Consider the following 25,443-nt stretch of genomic DNA (forward strand, 5'->3'; position numbering starts at 1 on the left):
TCATCTCAACTTTCTTTTTCTTGCTTTTAGTCAGTTTCTTAACTTGTCATGGTTTTAAAATATATCCAGAAATTTATCTTTTTCATGGTCTGCCAAGTATTTATAGCTGTTTTGTGGAGGTTAGGTTTCCTGTGGGTCCGGGATGCTGGTTTGAATAGTGGTGACTTGAAGCTGGGGGGGAAAAAGCACAATTGTAGAAAATTTTTGCTGAGTTGTCTGTCATCCCCACTCAATATGCACAGACACCCTGAGGACTTATATTGCCAGTTTCATTAACTAGAAATCTAAATTTGAAAAAAAAAATCGTTTTTCTAGTTATTCTGTAAGAAGGGAAAAATGCTTGGACCAATTTATGAAAATCTAGGCTTGAGATATGTTTGTTGTCTATTGGGATTTTTCCGATCAGTGAGATATAGAAAGACTAATGAATTGGAAATAATATCCAATTGCTTACCTTGCAACTGCTCCTGAACAATGATGTAGTAATGTGTGGCTGCTAAATGTGACATTTCTCCAAAATTACAGAATTATTATTTAATCCATAAATATTTTACATTTATCAAAAAGCTTCTCTCTAAAATGTTTCACATATAAGGTATTAAAACAGAAGAAGGGCTTACACAGAGCATTACAGCAAATGAGACTCATTTGTAATGGAGGTAAACCGTATTTTGCTGTATTTTTTATTTTGAGTTTAAATAATAGACATTTTTTAGTTTATAAAAATGATGTGTTTCCTGTTTTCTCATATTGAAAGCCAGCTTAACTAAGTATAAAATACTTAAGTATAAGGTAAAATTTCATACCCCTTAAATTCAGATACAGGTATCCACAACCCTAATAGGTATAAGAAGTCTTTTTCTGAAAAAATTAACTTTTTAGTTAGTACAATATAATTTATTATTATTATTATTATTATTATTATTGTTATTATTATTATATATGTATTACAGCACAGCAGCAAGTGTTTCAAGACATATATAATCAAATTTTTATATGTTATAGGATTTTAAGGGGGTCTTATTTTTAAATTGTCAAGGAATGAATCCTTGTTGACTTTTATGAATGAAGTATGATATTCAATAAAACTGAAGGATATTTAATATTTTACTATTTTTATAGCTTCATTTCTTACCTGTATATTGGAATACAGTTAAATAAGCATGTAATAATTGCTAATACAATCTATTAACTATTTTAATGATGGGGATATCATCATTTACCTGTAGGGTATAAGGTACAATTTCTCTTCAAAATGTAATTCAGGGCACTTGGGTGGCTCAGTCAGTTAAGTGCCTGACTCTTGATTTCAGCTCATGTCATGACCTCACAGTTTTGTTGGTGAGATTATGCCTCGTATTGGGCTCTGCACTGACACTGCAGAGCCTACCTGGGATTCTCTCTCCTCTCCCTGTCTCTCTGTCCCTCCCTTGCACATGTTCTCATTCTTTCTCTCTCTCTCTCTCTCTCTCTCTCTCTCTCTCTCTCTCTCTCAAAAATAAAGACATTTAAAAAAATGTAATTCAAATATGACCCCAGTCTATTTTGTGCATATTACTTTCCTCGGTGCAATGCTGCCTATAATTTATGGTTTGGTTTAGGCATTTGTCTTCCTGACTGGCCTACAAACTCCTGTGGGACAAGTACTGTAGTTTAGTGTGCCTCCAGCCTCTGTCACTGTTCCTGGGACAAAGTGGGCCTTTGATGAAGGTTGTTGAATTATATCAAGCTGATGTCATGAGAGGCTTCAGGCACGCATGATCTGACCCAAAGGGATTTAAAGCAGAGACAAAATGAAATAGGGAAGATTGTTCAACATTGATATATAAGAGGATGAGGTATAAATTCTTGCTTTGCAAGTCTGTGGATATTTCTAAACATTTGAGGTGAACGTTGTAAACATTTATGTTTAAATCATCTACCTGTTTAAAACAATAATTGGCAAGTCTGTACCTCACCAACAGCCTGGGTTAGGGTATCCCAGAGACAGTTCTGTTTACAGTAGAGAGGACACTGTATTTCATCCGAACTGGGTTTGGAAGCTTACATTACTATTCTGAATACTGCTGGGAAATTATTTGATTCACTGGCTTTACTTTCTTTACCTGAAATAAGTAAATACTTTCTTGCTAAAACCCAATTCATAAGGTTGTTAGATGAATTAAAGGAGACGATATATGAAAAGGGCTTCTATAAATTTTGAATGCTGTGATTGCATTGCATAACTACATATTCAGCAAACTCTTACTAAATCCTTACCTTTCTGTGACTATAGTCCATATTATCTGGGGTAGATTCTAAATACTGGGTGTGATATACAATATCCCTCCATTGAAACCTGTTTGGTTGTGGCTGTTAATAAGTTCTCTGCTTGATTATAGAATATGTAAGTGTCTTCACCTTTGCATGGTCTGTGCAGGTTTTTGGTATTTTCGAATGGTTTCAGTTTTCAGTATTAAATTTTATTTCCCACATAAACCAAATAATAATGAAAATATACTTATCAGAAAAACGTATTATTAAAGAGTAACCCATGTTCCTACTGCATTATTTGAGAGCATGTGAACTAATCAACCCTAATGTCCTCAAGTTCCCCCCAAATTAGGAAATCCTGATCAAGATTAAGAAATTCAAATAAGACTTTCAAGCATTTGCCCTGACAGGCTGGGACTACAGTTTTGTTAAGCTCTTTTTGAGCGCCGAGTGGTAGGTGGTGACGTCGATGTAATCCCTCAGATCTTTGAGAATGGGATTAAGTTTAAAATGTATGATTTGTCTAGCTGGAAAATAGAAAACCATTTTTAAATCACCAGGTCAAAAGTTTTAGGTTGAATAACATTTCCATAAATAGAAATATTTTATTACGCCCACATAGAATGTTCTGTTTAAAGACAACTTAAGTTCATGAAATAAACTCTATCTGCCCTTTAAGTTTAGAATTTGTTTTGCCCGAGAATTTATCAGGTATTCTTTAAATATTGAACTTGTAAGTATATTTAAAATTGGATTTTTTTTTTGCAAGCACAACTTTGAGAAGTATGTATATCAGCCTGCACTATACCATCCCCTTCCCATATCCTCTCAAAAAGAGCAAAGTAAATACGGGTTCGTTTAAAACTCTATGAAAATGTTTGCTTAAAACAACCTCTCTAGAATGGAAAATGTCAAATTGTTAAACTTGTTTTTCCTCCTTTTTTTTGTCTTTAGGAGAATGGTGTTGAATGCTTGTATCCTAAGAGCCTGCCACAGTCCAGGTTTGCCTGTTTGTATATGTGAATTAGAATGCATATTTTGTTAATTTTTAAGGAAATCTTTGGACCTGACGCTCCAAAATGTCTTCTCTACTCATTTGACAGGGAATATTCCACACTATCATCTCCTGGACACACTTCATCCACAGAGAGTACTGTGACTTCAAGTGGTGAGTGAACTTGGAAAAGATATAAAAATAGAGTGTTAGTTTTATAACTAGAAGCTTGATTTCTGTGACCTGCTGAGGTGAGTGCAAATGAAAAGAACATAGGCAAATAATTTCTTTTTGCATAGTGTTCATGCTGTTAGTTTCTTCCTGTTGATAGATTCTGGGTCAGAAATTTTGAATATGGCTTCTGGTGACCTTGTCTGTAAGTCACTCTGTGAGAAAGAGGAGGATACAGGATCAGCTTCTTCTATGATAAAGATCACAGGTAAGCTATTGGAGTTGAAATATTCAAATATAGTTTCCATTCTAAAACAGTAAGCAAACCTGTAAGCCACTAGACTAACTATCCTCATAGTTCAGTAATATTTTATTTAAAAAAATGAGGTTATACTCTGGGGAGAAAATGTCCAAGAGGTGCCATTTTTCCCCCCAATTCTGTAGATAGAGCAAAACTTACAATATATTTTAATAGGGCTTAAATATTTCCTAACGGCAAAGGTTGACTGGATACAACTGGGTCTCAACTGTGGCACAGATATGGACTCATCTGGTTAGCAAATTCTCAGAATCCCCATTAGAATCTATTTGGTTGAAAGGAGGGGCCAGTTTGTGATGGTTCACTCAGGGGGCAAAAGAATTAACTATATACTATGTTGGATCCCTTTTTGAGTCTGAAAACAAAGTAGTGATTCTCAAGCATTCCCACTAAACCATCACTGCAGTTAACACTCACGGAAGTCCATAGCTCCTGTTCACCCCAAACACATCAGTCAAGGAAAATCCATTCTATTGTGTGAACTGGACAGTTCAGATATAGATGCTAAACTAAAGGAGTTGTAAAATTGTAGAAATGGAATCTATTCCTTACTTAAACTGAAGAATATCTTCATATTCTACTTCAGACCGAATAAGAGAAATTTATTTTTATTTTTTTAATTTTATTTATTTTTAAAAATTTTTTTAATGTTCATTTATTTTTGAGAGAGAGACAGAGACAGAGCGTGAGCGGGGGAGGGGTAGAGAGGGAGAGGGAGATGCAGAATCCGAAGCAGGGTCCAGGCTCTGAGCTGTCAGCGCAGAGCCCAATGCGGGGCTCGAACTCAGGAACCGCGAGATCATGACCTCAGCTGAAGTTGGACGTTTAAACTGACTGAGCCACCCAGGCGCCTCTTTATTTTTTTATTTAAAAACATTTTTTTAGTGTTTATTTTTGAGAGAGAGCGAGACAGAGCGTGAGCAGGGGAGGGACAGAGAGAGATGGAGACATAGAATCCGAAGCAGGCTCCATGCTCTGTGCTGTCAGTACAGAGTCCAACACGGGGCTTGAACCCAGAGCCGTAAGATCATGACCTGAGTCAAAGCTGGACGCCCAACTGGCTGAGCCACCCAGGCACCCCCCTGAATAAGAGAAATTTTAATTAGAACTACATCAGGGTACCATTTTTCACTAGTCATGTAGACAAAGATGCAAAAAATTTATTATACTCTGTTGGTTAGACTGTGGGGAAAACTGGAAATCTCATACATTTCTATAGGGAATGTAAATTATTATAATTAATATAGAAGGGAATTTGCTGATATCTACCAATATGTTAAATGTACATATCCTGTGATAAGACAATTTGGTTTCTGGGAATTTATCCTATAGCTCTAAGCACACACATAACTTGTAGAAGTTTCTTTACTACAGCATTGTCTATAATAACAAAATATTGGAAACAAGTTAACTATCAAAAGAAGCCTAGTTAATATATATTGGCATCTCAATGTAATGGAATACTACTATGAATCCATAAACATATATAAGGAAACTTCCTTAGAAGGATATCAAATAACTATTGTCTCTTTAAAAAAAACAAATATAAAACATTATATATTGCGTGTAAAATTTTGTGGTGAAAAAGGACAAGAAGAAGTTTTTATGTATACATAAAATACCTCTGAAAGGCTAGACAAAAATAACATTGTCTATGCAGATAGAAAGTAGGTTTCTGGCAGGCATGGATGGGAGGGATAATTTTCACCATAACGGTTTACACTTTTAAATTTATGGACCATATGAATCTATTCTCTGTCTTAAAAGTTAATGAAAACATCGGGCACCTGGGTGGCTCAGTCCATTGAGACTCTGACTTTGGCTCAGGTCATGACCTTGTGGTTCATGAGTTTGAGCCCTGCATTGGGCTTGCTGCTCTCAGGACATAACCTGTTTCAGATCTTCTGTCCCCCTGTCTCTCTGTCACCACTTGGTCGTACTCTCTCCAAAATAAAATAGAGATGAGCACTGGGTGTTATATATAGGGGATGAATCACTGGATTCTACTCCTGAAATCATTATTACACTATATGCTAACTTGGATATATATATATATATATATATATATATATATATATACACACACATATACACACACACACATATATGTATATATATGTGTATATGTGTATGTATATGTATATGTATATATATAGTTTTAAAAAGTAATAAAAAAATAAAGTAAAAGTTAACAAAAACTTGAAATTTCATTGGAAAAAGACTTTTTCATTTTGTTCTTATTTCCATATAAAATTTAAAAATATAATACATACTTTATTCCTTTTTTAAAAAACAAACACAACCTATTTATAGCTGCTGACCTTTGTGCCTGCACTGAACTAAATTCAAGACAATAGATCATATAAAGAGGAAAATCATTATCAAGTACATTTCAGTACGAATAAAGTACACAAAAATAAAGGAAATTACAAAAAGAAATGGCATACATTTATAGTGCCTTCATTCCTTAGTTTAATGATTTTCTTTTTTAGAAAGATACCACATTTTGGAAGAATATCATACTTGTTTATCAGTATTACATATGCAATTTTTAAAAACCGGTTTGTCAAGCTATTAGAAAGCTACTAAGTTACTGGTTGTTCAACCTTCCTTCATCCAGTTTCTATAAGTATACTAGTAATGTGTTTGATTAAAAAAAAAAAAGCAACAGCCTTAAAAAGGATTTTAAAAACTTACTTGAAGGCCATTCATACAGATATTAATTTCTATTAAGAAATCTTATAGGGCTAGCTTTCTTGGGAACCTTAGCTGCTCTAGACCTGATTTTGAATCAATGGACACGTTTAAAGTTTTATAGTATATAATTTGTCTCACATGTTAAGATTTTTGCCACTTACTAGTCTGCTCATAATTGCCACCCTCACTATTTCTTCCTCTTTCCCTTGTTACTGCTCAGGCAACTGTTCAGTGTGTTCCCTTTCTCTCACAGGCAAAAGTTCAGCTCATGACAATACTGCACCCCAAGGCTCTGTGAGTGAGGACAAAACCACATTAAATCTGGTAAGGAAATATACGCGTGTTGGCAATAAAAGTAATGATATAGTACGATGGTACAACTGTCCCTTTAAATTTGTAAAATATTCTTAAAAGCACATTTTATCCTTTCAAAATATTAAGTTAATAGAATTGAAACACATCAATGTTTTATTGATTAAGAAGTTGGTGCCCAAGAGTCCCTGTGACTTGTCCAAGGTCACACAATAGAGTTAGAGCTAGGACTTCCTTACTCCACATTGTTTTTTCATTCATTCACTCACTTATTCATCAAAGGTCTACTGGAAACATGTTAAACATCTATCAATAGAGGACTTTTAAGTAAACAAATGTATTAATAAGTAAGGTTAAATAAAACAGTAATATTTACCTTAAAGATCTGTTCTAATTAAGAGAACATGTTCTAATTAAGGGAAGAAACATACAGTTACTCAGTAATATACAAGTACGCAGTGTGGTTAGTGATGTAAAAGAAAAATGCTTGGGTTAGGAGGCCAGACACTGTCATGGAGGAGGTACTTTGTGAATGGTATTGAATGCTATCCAGGAACCTGGAAAACTGCTATACAACATTATTTAAATGTTTACAGAAAAAGTTCCTTTCCTTAAAGAGAAAGTTCATGGACACTGGTATGAATTTATAATTATTGGAGAGTAACTTGTAGACTATTGATCCAATTCCATGTTTCCTCAAGGGTCTTATTTATGTATTAGTCCCTCTCTGTATTGTATGTATACAGGTATGTACGTATATGTGTGTGTGTGTGTGTGTGTGTGTGTGTGTGTGTGTGTATTGTTTTCTCATCAGTATATAAACATTGTTTTAGTTAGGCCCATTTGGTTTTAAGAAACAGAGACTTACAAAAGCTAACTCAAGCTGAGAGATGGTTGTGGCATAAATACATTTGAGGCAATAGGGTGGGCAAAAACTTTATAGTATTCTAGTCTGAAGGGAGTGGAATGATGGGATATGTGATTTGGAATCATCCTTTGTAGTGTGAAGTGTATATAGAGTGTAGTGTTGGGTAGCAAACATGCCAAAAGTGGTTGCCCCTTATAAAATAATAGAGGAATATTTGAGTCCTCTAATTTTTCATGGTAGTCTTCTGAGAAAAAGATTTTTTCTCATCTCAAGACAAGATAGAAATAAACTTAAAAATATGGGTTAGAATTAGCAAATGTAATCATGGAGATGAGGTGCTGGTTAGGATGCCATTGATAATTCAGGCAAGAGATGAGGATAGTATGAATTTGGTGTGGATGGATAAAAGACTAATTTGGGAGAGATTTAAGGGACAGAGTTTATAGGACACAGTGACTGATAACCAGGGTAGGTGTGGGGGATGCATGGGAAAATGTAGATACTCAGGATTGTGGCTTATCCAACAGAATGAATAGGATTTCATGAGAAGAGGGAGGCAGTAAGAAAGGTAAACTTTAGGGGGTAAAATAAGATTGGTTCAAGTCAAGTTTCAGGTTGATGCGAGACATCAATACTCTGAAAGATTACATATACAGCTGTATATCTATATTCATAAGTTTATTCCTAGGACTTTTAGGGGTAGACACACATTTGTGAGTTACCAGCTAAAAAAAAAAAAAGTATGTGGGTGAGATTTCTCAAGGAGACTTGGAAAGAGCAGGCGGGAAGAGCACACAGAGAATAATGGACTCATGATGATTCCATTATCTAAGAAAAGAAGGCAATGACAGAAGAAACTCAGAAGGAGCTACTGCAGCAATGGGAGGACATCAGGAGATGAAAACCAAGGAACGAAAAATCTTCAAGGAGGCGGGGATTGTAGGTCATTTTAGATGCCACAAAGAGGTCAAGTAAGCTAAAGACTGAAAAATTTCCATTGAATTTGGCAATAGAGAGTTCACTGATAACTGGAAGGGGCAGTTTTCTTGGAGTATTGGGTGGAGGGACAGATGGGAGTTGAAAAACTGGAAATTGCAACTATGGACAATTCTTCCCAGAAGAAGCATGGCCATAAGGGAGAGGAGAGAAAGAAGATGCCACAGATGGAAGAGATTAGGGTGTTGAGGGAGGATTCAGAAAACTTAAGAATATTTAAATGTTGATAAGAATGACCCAGAGGTTTACCTTTATGACTGCATTTGTTACATTTTATCAAAGTCCTAGCTTCAATTATCTAAAAATTACATGACATAGTATCAATGGCTCTACCAAGGAAATTTGTCATAGACTTGCTTTTTATGGAAAATTTCTGAGAATGTTGAAGAATTGTCACCATAAAAATGATTTTATACCTATTGCTTTCCCATTAGATTTTCCCAGGCAGTATAGTACAACCCTCTAATTAGGGTAATTCTTGTTGTATAGATATGTTTGTAGGATAGCTGGCCAGTGACCTTAAAATGTATTTATACGGAGTAAAAGCCTAACATAACACAATCCTAGTTGCTATTTTTGCCACCAGTTCCCCAGAAGCCTATCTAGAAAGCTACATGTGATAGTCCTAGATCACCCCCACCTCTTCATGCATCCAGTCCTACCTCTCCATCAAGCTCCAGCATGTTTCTCATCTGCAGAGACTTGCCAAGCTTCTCAAGCCATGGTGTCTCCCTATCTTTGTAGAGCACTTATTTATTCACATCTCATTTATTTGACAATCAAACCTAGTGGTTGCCTTGTGGTAATTTGTATCACTATTCATCTATTTCTGTCTTGTGTACCTCAACTACATTGGAAAACCCCTTAGAGCTAGTCCTGTTTTATTCTTAACCCCTAGTTCAGTTCTTTGAATGTCACAGTGTTTTTGATAGAGTAGGGTTAGGAGAGGACAGGAAGTTGGGAAATGATCGGTTATGAAGGATTTCCACTCTATGTACAGCAATAAAATCTCTTTATGATTTTAGGAAGCTAAAGAGGAACCAAAAACAATAGATGAGCATAGAAAAGAATGTGCCGCAGGAGGTAAGGAATGTTCTCTCCCAAACCCCATGTGAACTTTTGTTCCTTGCTTATATTTTTATGAGTGAAATCTTTCTGAGTAAAGATGTGCCTATAATTCTGCATCTCTAGATAAAATCAGCCAATAAAACTGACTCTTGCTTCATTTTGTATCATTTTTGTAAAGCCACATTTATGTTACATTAACTATTAAGCTCCAGAGGACTTGTAATAGCTTCTACACTATTGTGAACAAAGAACCATGCCAGTGTTGGTAGTAAATTCTAAGCTCCACTTTGAGATTTTTTTATTATCCCATCCAACAGTGAATAAGACTAAATATTTAAAAATAACTGCTAATATGCTTCGCTCCCCTTTTCACCTCCATTAGGATAGATTTGAAGCTTTGAAGTCAAGCAGACTCTACCCTGGGTCATTCTCTGACTAGCAGATTTGGAAGAATATTTAACCTGAGTGTCAATTTCCTCATCTGTAAAATGGAAATGATGAGAAAAAAAACTAATCTTTATTGAGAATTCATGTGCAGAGTTTTATTTAGTTCCCCCAAATACGCACTTGTATTAGATAGGTAAATTGCAATTCAGTTTCCTAGCCTGTAGACTTTGGATGGTACAGTACCTACCACAGGTTTGCTCTGAGGATTGAATAAGTTAGGTATAAAACAGGTGGAAAACGCTTGGCAAAGTTCTCATAAAAGCTACTATAGAAAAATAAGGGCACCTGGGTGGCTCAGTTGGTTAATCTTCTGACTTTTTTTAAAGTTTTTTTTCAACGTTTTATTTATTCATTCATTCATTTATTCATTCATTCATTAGAGAGAGAGAGAGAGAGAGAGAGAGAGAAAGCAAGCAGCAGAGGGGCAGAAAGAGGGAGACACAGAATCTGAAACAGGCCCCAGGCTCTGAGCTATCAGTACAGAGCCCAACACAGGGCTTGAACCCATGAACTGTGAGATCATGACCTGAGCCAAAGTCGGACACTTAACCAACTGAGCCACCCAGGCACCACAAGCATCTGGCTCTTGATCTCAGCTTAGGTCTTGATCTCAGCGTCATGAGTTCAAGCCTTGTGTTGGGCTCTGTACTGGGCATGCCTAGAGTCTACTAAAAAAAAAAAAAAAAGAAAAAAAAGTAAAATAATATCATCCTTACTTTATACACGTTTGATGAAGTTGTGACTTGTTCCAGGTCACAGAGCTATAAAGGTGAAAGCTGGAACTTAAACCAGGTTTTTTCCATCTCTAATACTCTTCATAACTAATATATCCTTTTTGCGAAGTTGTCATGAAGAGTATCATTATATGTAAAGAGCGTTGTTTTGGGACTGGCACATAGTAAACTTGTGACAAATGGTTGATACCATGTTTATTGTTGCTGTTGTTGTTATTATTATTTTGCTATTATACCACTACTATTACTTCAATGACTACTCCTGCTGCTGTTAAAGCCTTGATCTGAAGAAGGACCAAGGTACCAGAGGAAGGTGTGCATTTAGCCATGGGATCCAGTCAAACATTCAAATGCAAAGAGAGCAATTGGACTCTGAGACCTCTTCAGGTTTCAGACTATTCACACGATAACGTATGAGCCAATGATTTTAATGTCATTGTGATCCCAATAGCATAACATAACATTATCTTATATTTAAGAAAGTGCATTATTAGCTGGCTGCTATTTCAGCTATACGTCAATGAAATGCCTATAGTGGAGAGGGGACGTTTGATTGTGTCTTCCACTAAGCCTTTATAACCCAATAATATTTTACTGTCTTTTAATAGTTGCTGCTGTTTCCTCTCTCCCTGTAACCACTGTGAAATCGGTTAACTTTAAACAAAGTGACAAGTAAGTTCTTCTTCATATGGCATGCTCACATTTTTTGCTTCTCTATTGAATTACGTTTGAACACTTTTTTTTTTTCTTATCCTACAGCACTTCTGCTAATGAGAAGGAGGTGGAGGTGAGTTTTGTCCCTTTAAGTTAAAAAAAAAATGTTTCTGACTCCCTTGTCTATTATCACTTCATACAGTCTATGACAAGCTGTCATACATTTGGTGTCTGGTTACCTTGGCAGTGACTAAGTGCAGGTAAAGCCGATGTATGCCAGCATTATGTTGCTGGGAGGAGAAAGTAATGACTCAGCATAACCCAGTATTAAGTTGAAATATTTCACTACAACCAATTTTCTCCCCTCACCTTCACATTATTTTGACAATAGGCTGAATTTCTCAGATTATCTTTGGGATTTAAGTGTGACTGGTTCACCTTGGAGAAAAGAGTAAAGCTTGAAGAAAGATCACGAGACTTGGCAGAAGAAAATTTGAAGAAAGAAATCACTAACTGTTTAAAGCTGTTAGAGGTGAGAACCCTAACATTTGGGGACTACACACCTGATCATATTGTTAATAATGTTTTCAAAATTACATAGGAGTTTACTTTTGTGACTAAAACCAATACCAGGCACCAAGCCCTGCCTGACTCAGATGTGAATTAGAGGAAGTAAGAATTCAGGATCAGGCTAAAATAAAAGATTGCTAATAGAGTATGAGCAATAAAAAAAAATGCCTCTTAAAATCATTGTGGGTCACCTGCCTTCTCTCCAAATGTTCACATAGGTTTCAGGCAGAAGAGTCATCATGCAGGAAACTGAGCAATAGGAGATAATATCAATTTTAAGCTTCCAAGAAGAGAATCAAAAGTCTATTTCCATTTAATTAACTGAAAAAAAGAATGGTGACTGATTTTAGTCTTGTCAGATGATGGGCAAGCCCTGTGTAGGTAGATAGGTAACAACTACTACTATTTTTCCATTTTGTGAAATAACCATAAGTATAGAGATGGGTTGGAAAATTAAGAAGGTTATTTTTGGAAAAAGAAAAATAAAAATTTAGAAACCATATTCTGTTTTTTTTTATTGTAGTAAAAAAACATAACATCAAAATTGCCATATCAACCATTTTAAGTATACAGTTCAGTAGTGTTAAGTATGTCACACGGTTGCAAAGCAGATCTCCAGAACTTTCCCATGTTGCATACTGAAACTCTGTACCCATTAAACAACCCCTCTTTTCCCCTCCTCTCAGCCCCTGGTAACCACCATTTTACTTTCTGTTTCTATGAATTTGACTACCTCAGATACCTCATATGAGTAAAATCATATAGTGTTTGTCTTCTTGTATCTGGCTTATTTCACTTAGTATAATGTTTTCAAACTTTATCCATGTTTTAGCTTGCGACAGGATTTCCTTCCTTTTTAAGGCTGAATTAATATTCCACTACATGTGTATCCTGCATTTTGTTTGCCCATTCATTTATCAATAGACATTTGAGTTGCTTCCATCTTTGGCTAGTGTGAATATTGCTGCTATGAACATGGGTGTGCAAATATCTCTTTGGCACCCTGCTTTCAGCTCTTTTAGAAATCTACCCAAACTGGGAATAGGAGTTCCATTTTTAAGTTTGTGAGGAACCATCATATTGTTTTGCTTAGTGGTTGCACCATTTCACAATCCTATTAATAGTGCACCAGGGTTCCAATTTCTGCACATGAGGGCCAACATGGTATTTTCTGCTTTTTCGATAGTAGCCATACTAATGGGTGCAAGATGGAATCTTATTGTGGTTTGCTTCGCATTTCTCTGATGGTTTGTGTTATTGAGCATCTTTTCATACATCTCTTTGTTGGCCATTTGCATACCATCTCTGGAAAAATGTCTATTCAAGTCCTTTGACAATTTTGTAATAAGATGTATGTTTTTTTTTTCTCCTACTCCATAGGTTTCCTTTTCGTTTGTTGATTATGTTCTTTGATGCACAGAAGTGTTTAAACTTGATATATCAGTATTTGTCTATTTTTGCTTTTGTTGCTTGTGCTTTTGGTGTCATATCCAAGAAATCATTGTCAAATCCAATGTCATGAAGATTCTCCCCTATGTTTTCTTCTGAAGTTACATAGTTTTGGGTCTTAAATTTAAATCTTTAATGCATTTTTTTTTTTAGTTTATGTTGAGAGAGAGGGAGGGAGAGAGCATGAGCCCAGAAGGGGCAGAGAGAGAGGCAGAGAGAAAGAATTCTAAGCTGGCTCCACACCATCAGCACAGAGCCCAATGTGGGGCTCGAACTCACAAACCATGAGATCATGACCTGAGCTGAAGTCGGAGGCTTAGCCTACTGAGCCACCCAAGTGCCCCTTTAATCCATTTTTTTTCGTGTTTATTTATTTATTTGTTTATTTATTTATTTATTTAGAGAGAGGGAGGGAGAGAGAGAGAGAATATGAATATGAACATGATCGGGGAGAGGCAGAGAGAGAAGAAGAGAATCCCAGGCAGGCTCCACACTGTCAGCACAGAACCCAATGCAGAGCTCGATGCCACAAACTGTGAGATCGTGACCTGAGCCAAAATCAAGAGTCTGATGCTTAACCAACTAAGCCACTCAGGTGCCCCTATTCAATCCATTTTGAGTTTACTTTTGTATATAGTGTAAGATAAGAGTCCAATTTCACTTTTTTTGATATGGATATTAAATGTGGACATGGATATGGGTACGGATATGGATATTGTTGGTTTGCAAGATCCTCAGGAGCTTCGTGGATATAATCTGAAACTAGCCCTCATATTCAGAGGGCAGGGAGAAACTGAAGGAAAAGGCAGGTCACTCCAAGTTGGTAGATGGAAGGTTTAATAAGCAAAGGAATTTACATATGCACTTGTCTTTGGTGGCTACAAGACAAGTAGATCTCTGCAGCCACCCACCAAATCTATTAAGTTTATATAGAGGCTTTACTGGGTTGTTATATATACCATCCAAATGATCTCAGCACTACGTCATTATTTCAAGGCAGTGTTCTTGGGGCAGCTTCTCAGAGTGGGGAAGCCATAGTTCAAGGACAGGAGAGGGGGTGAATAACCTCTGATTACCTGGATCCAGCTGATAGATCAACTGGTGGTCATGTCTTCTTGATGACCTCCATGAAAAGATATCCAGTTTTTCCACTGGGTCTTGGCATCCTTGTTGTTTTTTGTCTTTATTCCAGTACCATATTATAGCTTTGTAGTATGTTTTGAAATCAGAAAGTGTCAGTCCTTCGACTCTTTTTCAAAATTGTTTTGGCTATTAGGGGTCCTTTGAGATTCCATATCAGTTTTAGGATATGTACAAACCCAAGTACAGCCCTGGGTTTGCTTAAAGTTCTTTTTTTTTAATAATAATAAGTGTATTCGACTCCCCATCATTTATTTCACTCATCCCCCTACCCACCCCCCTTTTGGTAACCATAAGTTTGTTAACAGTTTCTCTCTCTGTCTCTTCTTTTTCCTTTGCTTATTTATTTTGTTTCTTAAATTCTACATATGGGTGAGATCATATGGTATTTGTCTTTCTCTGACTGACTTATTTCACTTAGCATTATACTCTCTAGCTCTATCCATGTTGTTGCAAATAAAATTTCATCTTTTATGGCTGAATAATATTCCATAGAATATACATAGCACATCTTCTTTATCCATTCATCTATCATTGGACACTTGGGCTGCTTTTATAGTTTGGCTACTGTAAATGCTGCAATAAACATAGGGGCACATGGATCCTAATTCGAAATTAGTGTGTTTGTATTTTTGGGATAAATACCCAGTAATGCAATTTTAGGTTGTAGGGTAGTTATATTTTTAATTTTTTGAGGAGCCTCCATACTGTTTTGCATAGTGGCTGTAGTAGTTTACATTCCCACCAGTAGTGCATGAGGGTTCCTTTTTCTCCACATCCTTGCCAATACTTGTTGTAGAAAAATGGTTTTAATCTTCTTTCCATGTTTTGTAGAATTCTCCAATGAAGCCAACCATTATTGGACTTTGTTGGGGGAGTTTTGCTTCAATTTCTGTACTAGCTATTGTTCTATTCAAAATTTCTATTTCTTCATGATTCAATTTTGGTAAAACCATACTTTGTTTGGCTGACAACTAACATCTGCTCTTCCTTTCCCAATTGAATGTGGTTATTTAAACTACAATAGGAAACTATGTGTTTGACAATGGCCACTACAGTTGGTTAGCAACTCTCCAGCTGCAACTCACACATTTGTTTCTGTTTCAGAAGTGGCTGGCATTTATTTAGCATCTACTGTGTGAAAAGCAATTTGCATATATTACCACTCATGTCCCGGTATTCCTGGAAAGGAATTCCCATAGTTGTCTCCATCTGGCAGATGAAGAAAGAGCAAACAGAAATGTTTACATAATATTTTTAGGATTACAATGCAATATATAGTCAGTGATGCCTTATAAATTTATTGACACAACTTTTCCTTTTTTAATGATATACAAAATTTATGGTGTTTTAGATTTGGGCAAGTCTTAGAAATTCACTCATGGAAACACAGCTAATAAGCAGTGGCTTGTTTGTTTCCAAATCTGTCCACTTAATTCTGTCTCTACCCTAGTGAAATGGATGGTCTTCCATCAGGAAAGAGCACAGGTTTGAAAGAAATATTCATGAGGCAGTGCAAGCATACCCATCTAACCTGCCCAATAATGCTTTGTAATCAATACAAGAGGAAGTATATAAGTCAGAACCATATCTAAATGTAGTATATTTCACTACTTTCCTTAAAAGTTCAAACCATGCTCCTTATACAATACACTCAACTCATTCATAAGCACAATTTCTCTACCATTACCAGTTAAGTATATCCTATTCTGTTAAGTGGAAAAGTGGTAGGTAGAAATGTGCACAAAAGAATGGCAAATTCAGGAAGTAAAGAAGGAAGAGATCAATACTAGATATAAAAAGTTTTGTGAACATCTGCATAGTCTGTTTGATAGCCAACAATGATATTAATATTTCAATATCATTCATTATTGGTCTTTGCTGCTTCTTTCCACTTTCCACCAACATAAGTGAGATGTGACTGTCATTTGTATTTACAACATAGTGTTAGAATCATTGGCTGAATACTTGGGTTGGATATATTTTAATACTTTACTTTCTGTGCAGTCTTTAACACCACTTTGTGAAGATGACAACCATGCCCAGGAAATTGTTAAGAAGCTGGAGAAGAGTATTACTTTCCTTAGCCAGTGCACTGCACGAGTGGCCAGTAGGGCTGAGATGCTTGGAGCCATTAATCAGGTAATCTGTCTCCGTTTCTTTTGCTATGATGAAACTACTAAAAATTACTATTTCCCTTGAGATTATGGATTACAGTTCTAGGAAGAAGTTTTTAAAAATACTTCTGTGTTGTACAAGATTTACGTATTTAATACGGAAAAAATGGAAAATGGAATATGCAAATAAAAATGTAAAAAAAAAAATACCCTCTCATAATAGCATTATCCAGGGACAGTCATCTAAATCATTTGTTCCAAATATCAATTTCACACTTTCTCCTTTCTCCTCAAATCTTCATCATGTCCTTCCCCATCTTCTCTATCAAATAACGACTTTGCTTCCTGCCTCAGGGAGAACTTGGAGTCATTTGGAAGGGAACTGCCACAAGTTCCAAACCTAGTAACATCTCAACCCTCATACTTTGCCTTCCTTCACAGTACAAAACATGAGTTGTTTCTAATCCTGTCTAAGGCTAACCATCTCAACTGTATACCAGAATCCATCCTCCTAATTTACTCAGAGTCTTGGGTTCTGATTCTCCCTATTTTTCTTCAAAAATCTTCAACTTTCCCCACTGTATTGAATCATTCTCATGAGAACACATATATAGTGTCTTTAAGATGGAAAAAAACACAAAAACAAATAAAATAATCTTTGACCCTTTCTTCTTTGACTACCACCCTGTTTCTCTGCTCCCATTTCCAGCAAATTTCCTCAACAGAATTGTACTCATGGTCTCTAATTTGTCCCTCCCATTCTCACTGAAATCTGCTCTAATTGGCCTTAACCTACCTATTTTCCTTAACCTATCTGCTATATTCAGCATGGCTGAGCTCTTTCTTCTCCTGAAAATACTCTCCTCACTAGGCTTCTAGGTACCACATTCTCCTGTGTTTTTCTCTCTACATCACGGGTCACTCCCTTCCAGGCTCCTGTGTGGGTCCCACCATTCTCCCAGGCCTCATCAGTGGGGCCCAGGGCTCCATCCTTGTACATGTAATGTTCATCTTCTTCAATCCCCATACCATCTTATGTAGTCAGCTGATGACTCCAAAATTCACATGCTTATCCTAAGCCATTGCTGTGAGTTCCAGACTAGAATATACTAACTACAGATGCAGCATTTCCACTTGGATGTTTGACAGACAATTCAAACAACACATATATATTATTTGACAAACAATTCAAACATATAAAAATAAACTGCCCATGGTCTCTCCAAAACTGGTTTTACTCATAATCTCCTTATCTCAGTCAAGGGTAACTTCCCTTCCAGATTATCATATTGAAAATCCTTGGGAGCAATTCTCAACACCTTTCTCTCACACTCTACCTCTAATGCTACAGAAAATCCTATTTACCATCAGAATATATCCAGAATTCAACCACATGTTTCTTTCTCCACTGCTACCACCTTGATCTAAGCTACCATTCTATGTTTTAGAGATTAATACAATATTTTTCTAAATGGTCTGCCTGTTTGCATTCAAACCAAATACTCCCTGCAACATAATCTGTTCTCCATAAAGCAGCCAGAGTAATACTTTCAAAACTTAAGCCAGATCATGTTTCTTTTTGGTTCAAAGTCCTCCAGTGGCTCCTCAGTTTTTTTCAGAATAAAAACCAAAATCCTTATGATGGCTTAAAAAGATCTACATGATTCCCCTACCCTCTTACATCTTGAAATTAATTTCCTAAGTTTATCTTCCTGAATTATTGCACTCCAGCCAGACTGGTCTCCTTTCTGCTCACCAAATATGGGAGTAAAAATGTAGTTTGTTTCGAATGTGTTCAAAATTAGTGACTATCAACTTAATATAGACTCCTATATACTTAGGATGTTAGATACAAATTTTAATGGTAACCACAAACCAAAAACCTATGATAGATACACAAAAACAAAGAGAAATGAATCTAAGCATAACACTTGGAAAATCATCAATCACAGTGGAAGAGAGCAAGAGAAGAAGAAAGGAAGAGAGAACTACAAAATAAATAAATAAATAAATAAATAAATAAATAAATAAATAAATAAATAAATAACAAAATGGCAATGAGTACATATGTAGCAATGATTACTTTAAATGCTTTAATCAAAAGACATAGGGTGACTGAATGAATAAAAGGACAATACCTGTCTATATGCTGCCTACAAGAGACTCACTTCAGAGCTAAAGACACATATAGACTGAAAGTAAAGGGATGGAAAAATATTTCGTGCAAATAAAAATGAAAAGATCTGGGGTAGCAATATTATATCAGACAAAATAGAATTTTAAACAGACTGTAACAAGAGACAAAGAAGGTCATAATGATAATGGGATCAGTCCAACAAAAGGATATAAAATAGTAAATATCTATGCACTCAACATAGACGCATCTAAATACATAAAGCAAATATCAATAGACATAAAGGGAGAAATTGACAGTAATACAGTAATAGGAGGTCACTTTAACACATCACTTACATCGATGAATAGATCATCCATTCAGAAAATCAATAAGGAAACAGTGGCTTTGAATGACACATTAAGACCAGACAAACTTAATGGACATATACAGAATGTTCCATCCCAAACTAGCAGAATGCACATTCTTCTCAAGTGCACATGGAAAATTCTCGAGGTTAGATCACATGTTAGGCCAAAAACAAAATCTCAATAAATAAGATTGAAACCAAGCATCTTTTCCAACCACAACAGTGTGAAACTAGAAATCAATTTTAAGAAAAAAAAACAAAACTTGAAAAGACACAGACACTAGGAAGCTAAACAATATGCTACTAACCAACCAATGGGCCAACAAAGAAATCAAAGGGGAAGTCATAAACACAAATGAAAATGAAAATACAGTGGTCTAAAATATTTGGGATGCAGAAAAAGCAGATCTAAGAGGAAATTTTATAATGATACAAGCCTACCTCAAGAACCACAAAAAAATTTCAAACAATCTTACCTTACACATAAAGGAACTAGAAAAAGAACAAAGCCCAAAGTTAGTAGAAGGAAGGAAACAATAAAGCTCAGACCAGAAATAAATGAAATAGAGGCCAAAAAAAAAATCAATGAAAACAAGAGCTGTTTTCTTAAAAAGATAAAGAAAATTGGTAAGCCTTTAGCTAGACTCATTAATAAAAAGAGAACTCAAAATCAGGAAAGAGAAAAAATAATGACTGATATCACAGAAATACAAAGAATTATGAGACTACTATAAAATATTATATATCAACAAATACAACAACATAGGAGAAATGGATAAATTCCTAGAAACATACAATTTCCAAAACTGAATAAAGAAGACATAGAAAATCTGAACAGGATTACTAGTAATGAATCAGTAATCAAAAAACTGTCAACAAAAAAAAGTTTAGGATCAGATAGTTTTGCAGGTGAATTCTTACCATACATTTAAAGAATAGGTAGTACCTATCTTCCTCAAATTATTCCAAAAAATAGAAGAGAAAGGAAAGCTTCCAAATTCATTCTATGAACTCTATGAATTCATTCTGTGAATATCACCATTACCTGGATACCAAAACCAAAGACACTACAAAAAAGGAAAACTACAGGTCAATATCCCTGATGAACATAATTGCAGAAATCCTCAACAAAATATTAGAAACCAAATCCAGTAATACACTAAAAGAATCATTCCCCACATTCAAGTGGGATTTGCTCCAGGTATTCAAGAATGATTCGATATGTGCAAATACATCAGATTCACAAAATTAAGGTTAAAAACCATATGATCATCTAAATAGCTGCAGAAAAAGCATCTGACAAAATTCAACATCCATTCATAATAAAAACTCAACAAAGCTGGAATATTTTCTTCTCAGATCAGGAATAAGACCAGGATGTCCAGTCTCACCACTTCAACATTGTACTGGAAGTCCTGGTCACAGAAATTAGCAAGAAAAAGAACTAAAAGGCATCTAAATTGGTAAGGAAGAAGTAAAACTCACTATTTGCAGATGACATGATACTATATCTAGAAAACCCTAAAGACTCCACCAAAAAACTATTAGAACTAATAATTAATTTCAGTAAAGTTGCAGGATATGAAACCAATATACAGAAATTGCTTGTATTTCTATACACTGAAAATGAAGTAGCAGAAAGAGAAATTGAGAAAACAATCCCATTACAATTGCACCAATAATAATAATATATCTAGAAATAAATTTAACCAAGGAAGTGAAAGACCTGTACTCTGAAGACTATAAAACAAAGAAATTGAAGATGACACAAATGGAAAGACAGTCCATGCTTATGGATTGAAAGAATTGATATTGTTAAAATGTCCATATTACCTCAAGCAATCAATAGATTCAATGCAATTCCTTTCAAAATACCACCAGCATTTTTCACAGAACTAGAATAAATTATCCTGAAATTTATCAGGAGCCACAAAAGACCCTGAATAGCCAAAACAATCTTCAGAAAGAAGAACAAAGATAGAGGTATCATACTGCCAGACTTCAAGATATACTACAAAGCTGTGGCAGTCAAAATAGTATGGCACTACCCCAAAGTAGACACATACATCAGTGGAATAGGATAGAGAACCTAGACATAAACCCTCATGTATATATGGTCAATTAATCTACAACAAAGGAGGCAGGAATATACAAAGGGGTAAAAATCTACAGTTATTAAAGCTCTAGTCTTAGGGATAAAAAGTACAGCATAGGGAATGTAGTCAATAAATTGTAATAATGTATGGTGACAGATGGTAACTACACTTATGATGGTGAATGAAGCATTGCATAATTGTCAAATCATTATATCATGCACCTGAAATTATGACAATATTGTATGTCAACTATACTTCAATTTAAAAAAAATCCTGAGAGTTAAACTTTTCAAGACGTTATATAACTGAAAATGTTTTTATTTTCCTACTTAATTGATAGTCTAGCTGGGTGATAGATTCTAGGTTAATTTCCTTTAGAATTTTTCTTGCATTGTTTCATTTCCTTCTGAATTTCTGGTGTTGCTGTCAAAGTTTGATGCCATTCTGACTCTTGAGCTTTTGTTTATGCCTTTGCTTACTTTCCAGAAGATTTTAGGATATCCTCTTCTCCCTACTGTCCTTTTTTTTGGTATGAGTTTATTTTCATGTACAGGCGCTGGGTGGATATAAGCTGGCAAGTTCTTGAGTTCTAGAGATTTTTAAAAAAAATTATTTCCTTTTTCTACATTCTGTGGAATTTTCCTATGTTTTCTTGAAGTCTTGTTCTTTGCCTGTTGGATCTCCTGAACAGGTCCTTTTTCACCTCTTTTCTACTTTTTAGTGTTTTTGCTCCATTTGGGGGGATATTTCCTCAACCTTAACCTTGAAGCTCTTCTCTTATGTATTTTTGTCATATTTTTAATCCCCAAACTTTATTTTCAACATGCAGCTTTTTAAGATCTTGTTCTTATTTCATGGATGCAACCCTTAATCTTAACTCTGACGGTATTTCTAGTTTCTTCAAAGACTTTGGGTAGTTGATCTCCTCCAGCTTGCTTTTCTAGTGCGGATTTTCCTCTTTCATGGTTAGAGGCTTTTCTCTCATTAGTGATGATCCACTATATAGCTGAATGGGAGCTGTGTGTATGTTGGGCAGGGGAGGTTCTCATTGTCTCTGAGCTTCACACAAGCTAGGATGTCTCTTTGGGATATTCTTAATGTCAGTAATGTTAAGACTTTTATCTTGCTGTGTTAGATTCCTCAGAGGAAAACCTTCCAACCACCTGCTTTGAGAGTATAAGCCTGGCTGCCAGTGTTTGCAAGTTGGAGGGAGAAATCAGGCTAGGTATCTCACTATTTAGTATGTATACAGACTTTTGCTTAATCTCTTCTTTTCTGTATGATTCATTCACCATCAACTATCTGTGACTGCCCAATCCACAGGCTGTTTCTCTCTCTCTAAATATTCAACCTTTGTGGTCTTTTGTCAAAGTGATGAAGGGAAGTTGCTCAGCTGGTCTGAGTAAGGAGATCTGTGGATCTAATCATTTTTCATGCAGATTTTCAACCATTTCTTCTGTTATATATCTACCTTCAAGTTTAATTTGAGGCACCTTTAAATCCTGAGCTTGCATGGCTTTCTGTGGTGCAGTGCAGGTTGCTTGCAGGCTTACTGCTTTTTTTTTTTTTTTTTAGAGTTCACCTTTTTCGGGTCTTAGACATTCATCACTAGTCCTACTAGCAAGCTTTCAAAATTTTATTATATCTTCTTCTGTTCTATTTTTCTTTGTGTGCTCATGTCTTCTTTAAAAAAATGCCTTTATTGTCACTTTAGGGGAATTTAGGGATGGAGTAAAGATAAATGCATGTGCCTAATCACCATTTTTAAACTGGATACCAAGAATAGTATTTTCACTGTAAATTTATTCTTTTTTTTCCTACTAGGAAAGCCGAGTTAGTAAAGCAGTTGAGGTGATGATTCAGCATGTAGAAAACCTGAAGAGAATGTATGCCAAAGAGCATGCTGAATTAGAAGAACTGAAACAGGTTCTTCTGCAAAATGAAAGGTCTTTTAATCCTCTTGAAGATGAGGGTAATAAAAATTTAATAGTATCAGTTATGTTTTTCTAACATTCTCCTCTTTCATTCTCTCTTACAAATTCCTATTATGTCTTTGATATAAAAACTTTAGATTAAGGTTATGTTAGAAGAATAACTCATTCCTGTTATTTATGTAGCCCAAATGCTATAGATATTATTTAGAAAACAGGTTGAGAGACCAGAAGGATTCTTTGGTAATGACACCAAAAAATTCATTAAATTAGATTGCTGACATGAAAGAATATATGTAATACAACCCATCGAGTTTACCTAATGTTCTCCTATTTAGGGTATGTTAGAGTTGGCTTTTTCTCCACACATAAAACACAGTAGGTTAAATGAGCCACTTTCATCAACAATGGTTTTGTATTTCTCAAAGAAGGAATGACTGTGGCATAGTAAGCTGGCTGATGGATTGGATAATAGACATCTGAGACCATGGAAAATACCTTAAAACATAAGGTTTATATAAAGTTTTAAATAGTGTGAACCTTTCTGAACAGAATTATTCTAATGATCTGTTCCCTTTTCTAGAAAAAGTAATCACATTTGATAATCTTCTGATCTGTAGTTTCATTTATTCAGCATACATTTATTTAGCGCCTCCTATGTGCTGGGTAAGCATTGTGGACATCTGTAGTGACATAGAGGATTGCATTCCATCAATTAAAGTGGTAATTGTTATGAATCACAAAATAATAACCAGATACTTTTATTGCTCAGTAGTCTCTGGGGTCTTATTTTCTGACTTTTGCTCTTCTTTGTAAAGAATTAAGACTGTTGCAAAAAATTGCATATGTAATTCCTAAAATGTGCAAATGTGTTTTTCCTTTCAGATGACTGCCAAATTAAAAGACGCTCATCTTCTCTAAACTCCAAGGTGATTACTAATTGTCTATCAAGTGTTACCGATGAGATGGTTTTAAAATATTATTTGAAACATGGCTTTACGTAAATCATATGTCTGTGTTTATGTAGTTATGTGTGTGTATATGTATGCTTTTATACTTACTGTATGTGTACATCAATTAAGTTTCTCCAAAAGCAGGAGGAAAACCAGATAGTTTCTCTTTCATATAAAACCAGAGTTGGAAAGAGGCAGTCCCAAAATGGTAGAGAAGCTTCACAAAATCCAAAAGGCCCAGTCTCCTCTCGCTGCTTCATCACCCGCAGCCCTTTGCTAACACCTTGAGGTCTAGGATGGCTTCATCGGTTCAGGGGCACCAACTCCTCATGGAGTCACATTCTAAGAAATAGGAAGAAGCAAAAATGGATATTCCCTCTCCCTCTCATGATAATTCCTAGAAATCCCAGATAACATTTCCCTTTTGTTTCTTGGTTGAAAATGAGGCTGGAAAACCCGTTTTTAATTCTGGAGTCTTTGTGCCTAACTAGAAACTCAAGGAGGTTTTTTTACACCAAGTGAAAAGGGGAAAATGGGATCTTGAAAGTCAACCAGCAGTTTTTGCCAGTTTTGAAAACCAGGATTTCACAGACTTTTTTGAGCAAGAGACTTTAAAATCATTCCATCCACATCTCTTTCACAAATGAGGAAAATCACTTTCACATAAGTTAAGTGATTAGTTATGATCACGTAGTGGCAGGACCATGGTGAGAACCCAAGTTTCTTGGACTGCAATTTTATATTTTTAATATTCAAATAACCTATACAATTAAATTAGGAATGGTGGTATAAGAAAAGGATTCACCTTAAGCTTCTTTAGTCTATCTCCTACATTTAATATTACATTTTTATTTCCTGAAGTTATACTTAAACTTTAAGAACCACATAGTAGTATATCACATTTTCCTCTGCAAATCTCAATGCTGATATGTAAATATATCAATTTATCAAAATATGCCCATCTTTAAATGTGCTAAATGGAAAAAGTGAAACCACAAAAAAAAAAAAGCTAGAAAATAGGTACATATTTATCGCCTCTTGAGTTGGGGAAAACCTAGGCATAAAAAAAACACTACAGCAAAAGACAGATTTGGCTGCATTAACCATGAAAAACATTTCTGTCAGAAATATCATTAATAATATGGGCAAAAATCATGAACAGATAGTTCTCAGAGAAGATATATACATGAC

At 35.4% G+C, this 25,443-nt stretch overlaps 1 protein-coding gene across 2 annotated transcripts in view; it reads left to right on the forward strand.

The window, feature by feature from the left end:
- Window positions 1-25,443, forward strand: part of IRAG2 (inositol 1,4,5-triphosphate receptor associated 2) — a 134,315-nt gene that overhangs the window by 103,377 nt on the left and 5,495 nt on the right. For both annotated transcript variants that reach the window (XM_047866803.1, XM_047866802.1), the window contains 11 exons: window positions 3,208-3,254; window positions 3,357-3,421; window positions 3,579-3,686; window positions 6,688-6,758; window positions 9,636-9,693; window positions 11,468-11,531; window positions 11,619-11,646; window positions 11,905-12,045; window positions 16,680-16,814; window positions 23,193-23,340; window positions 24,185-24,228. In XM_047866803.1, the coding sequence (XP_047722759.1) occupies window positions 3,208-3,254; window positions 3,357-3,421; window positions 3,579-3,686; window positions 6,688-6,758; window positions 9,636-9,693; window positions 11,468-11,531; window positions 11,619-11,646; window positions 11,905-12,045; window positions 16,680-16,814; window positions 23,193-23,340; window positions 24,185-24,228 (909 nt within the window). The remainder of the gene's footprint in view (window positions 1-3,207; window positions 3,255-3,356; window positions 3,422-3,578; window positions 3,687-6,687; window positions 6,759-9,635; window positions 9,694-11,467; window positions 11,532-11,618; window positions 11,647-11,904; window positions 12,046-16,679; window positions 16,815-23,192; window positions 23,341-24,184; window positions 24,229-25,443) is intronic.

Source organism: Prionailurus viverrinus, chromosome B4, assembly GCF_022837055.1.
Source record: "Prionailurus viverrinus isolate Anna chromosome B4, UM_Priviv_1.0, whole genome shotgun sequence".
Classification (NCBI taxonomy): domain Eukaryota; kingdom Metazoa; phylum Chordata; class Mammalia; order Carnivora; family Felidae; genus Prionailurus; species Prionailurus viverrinus.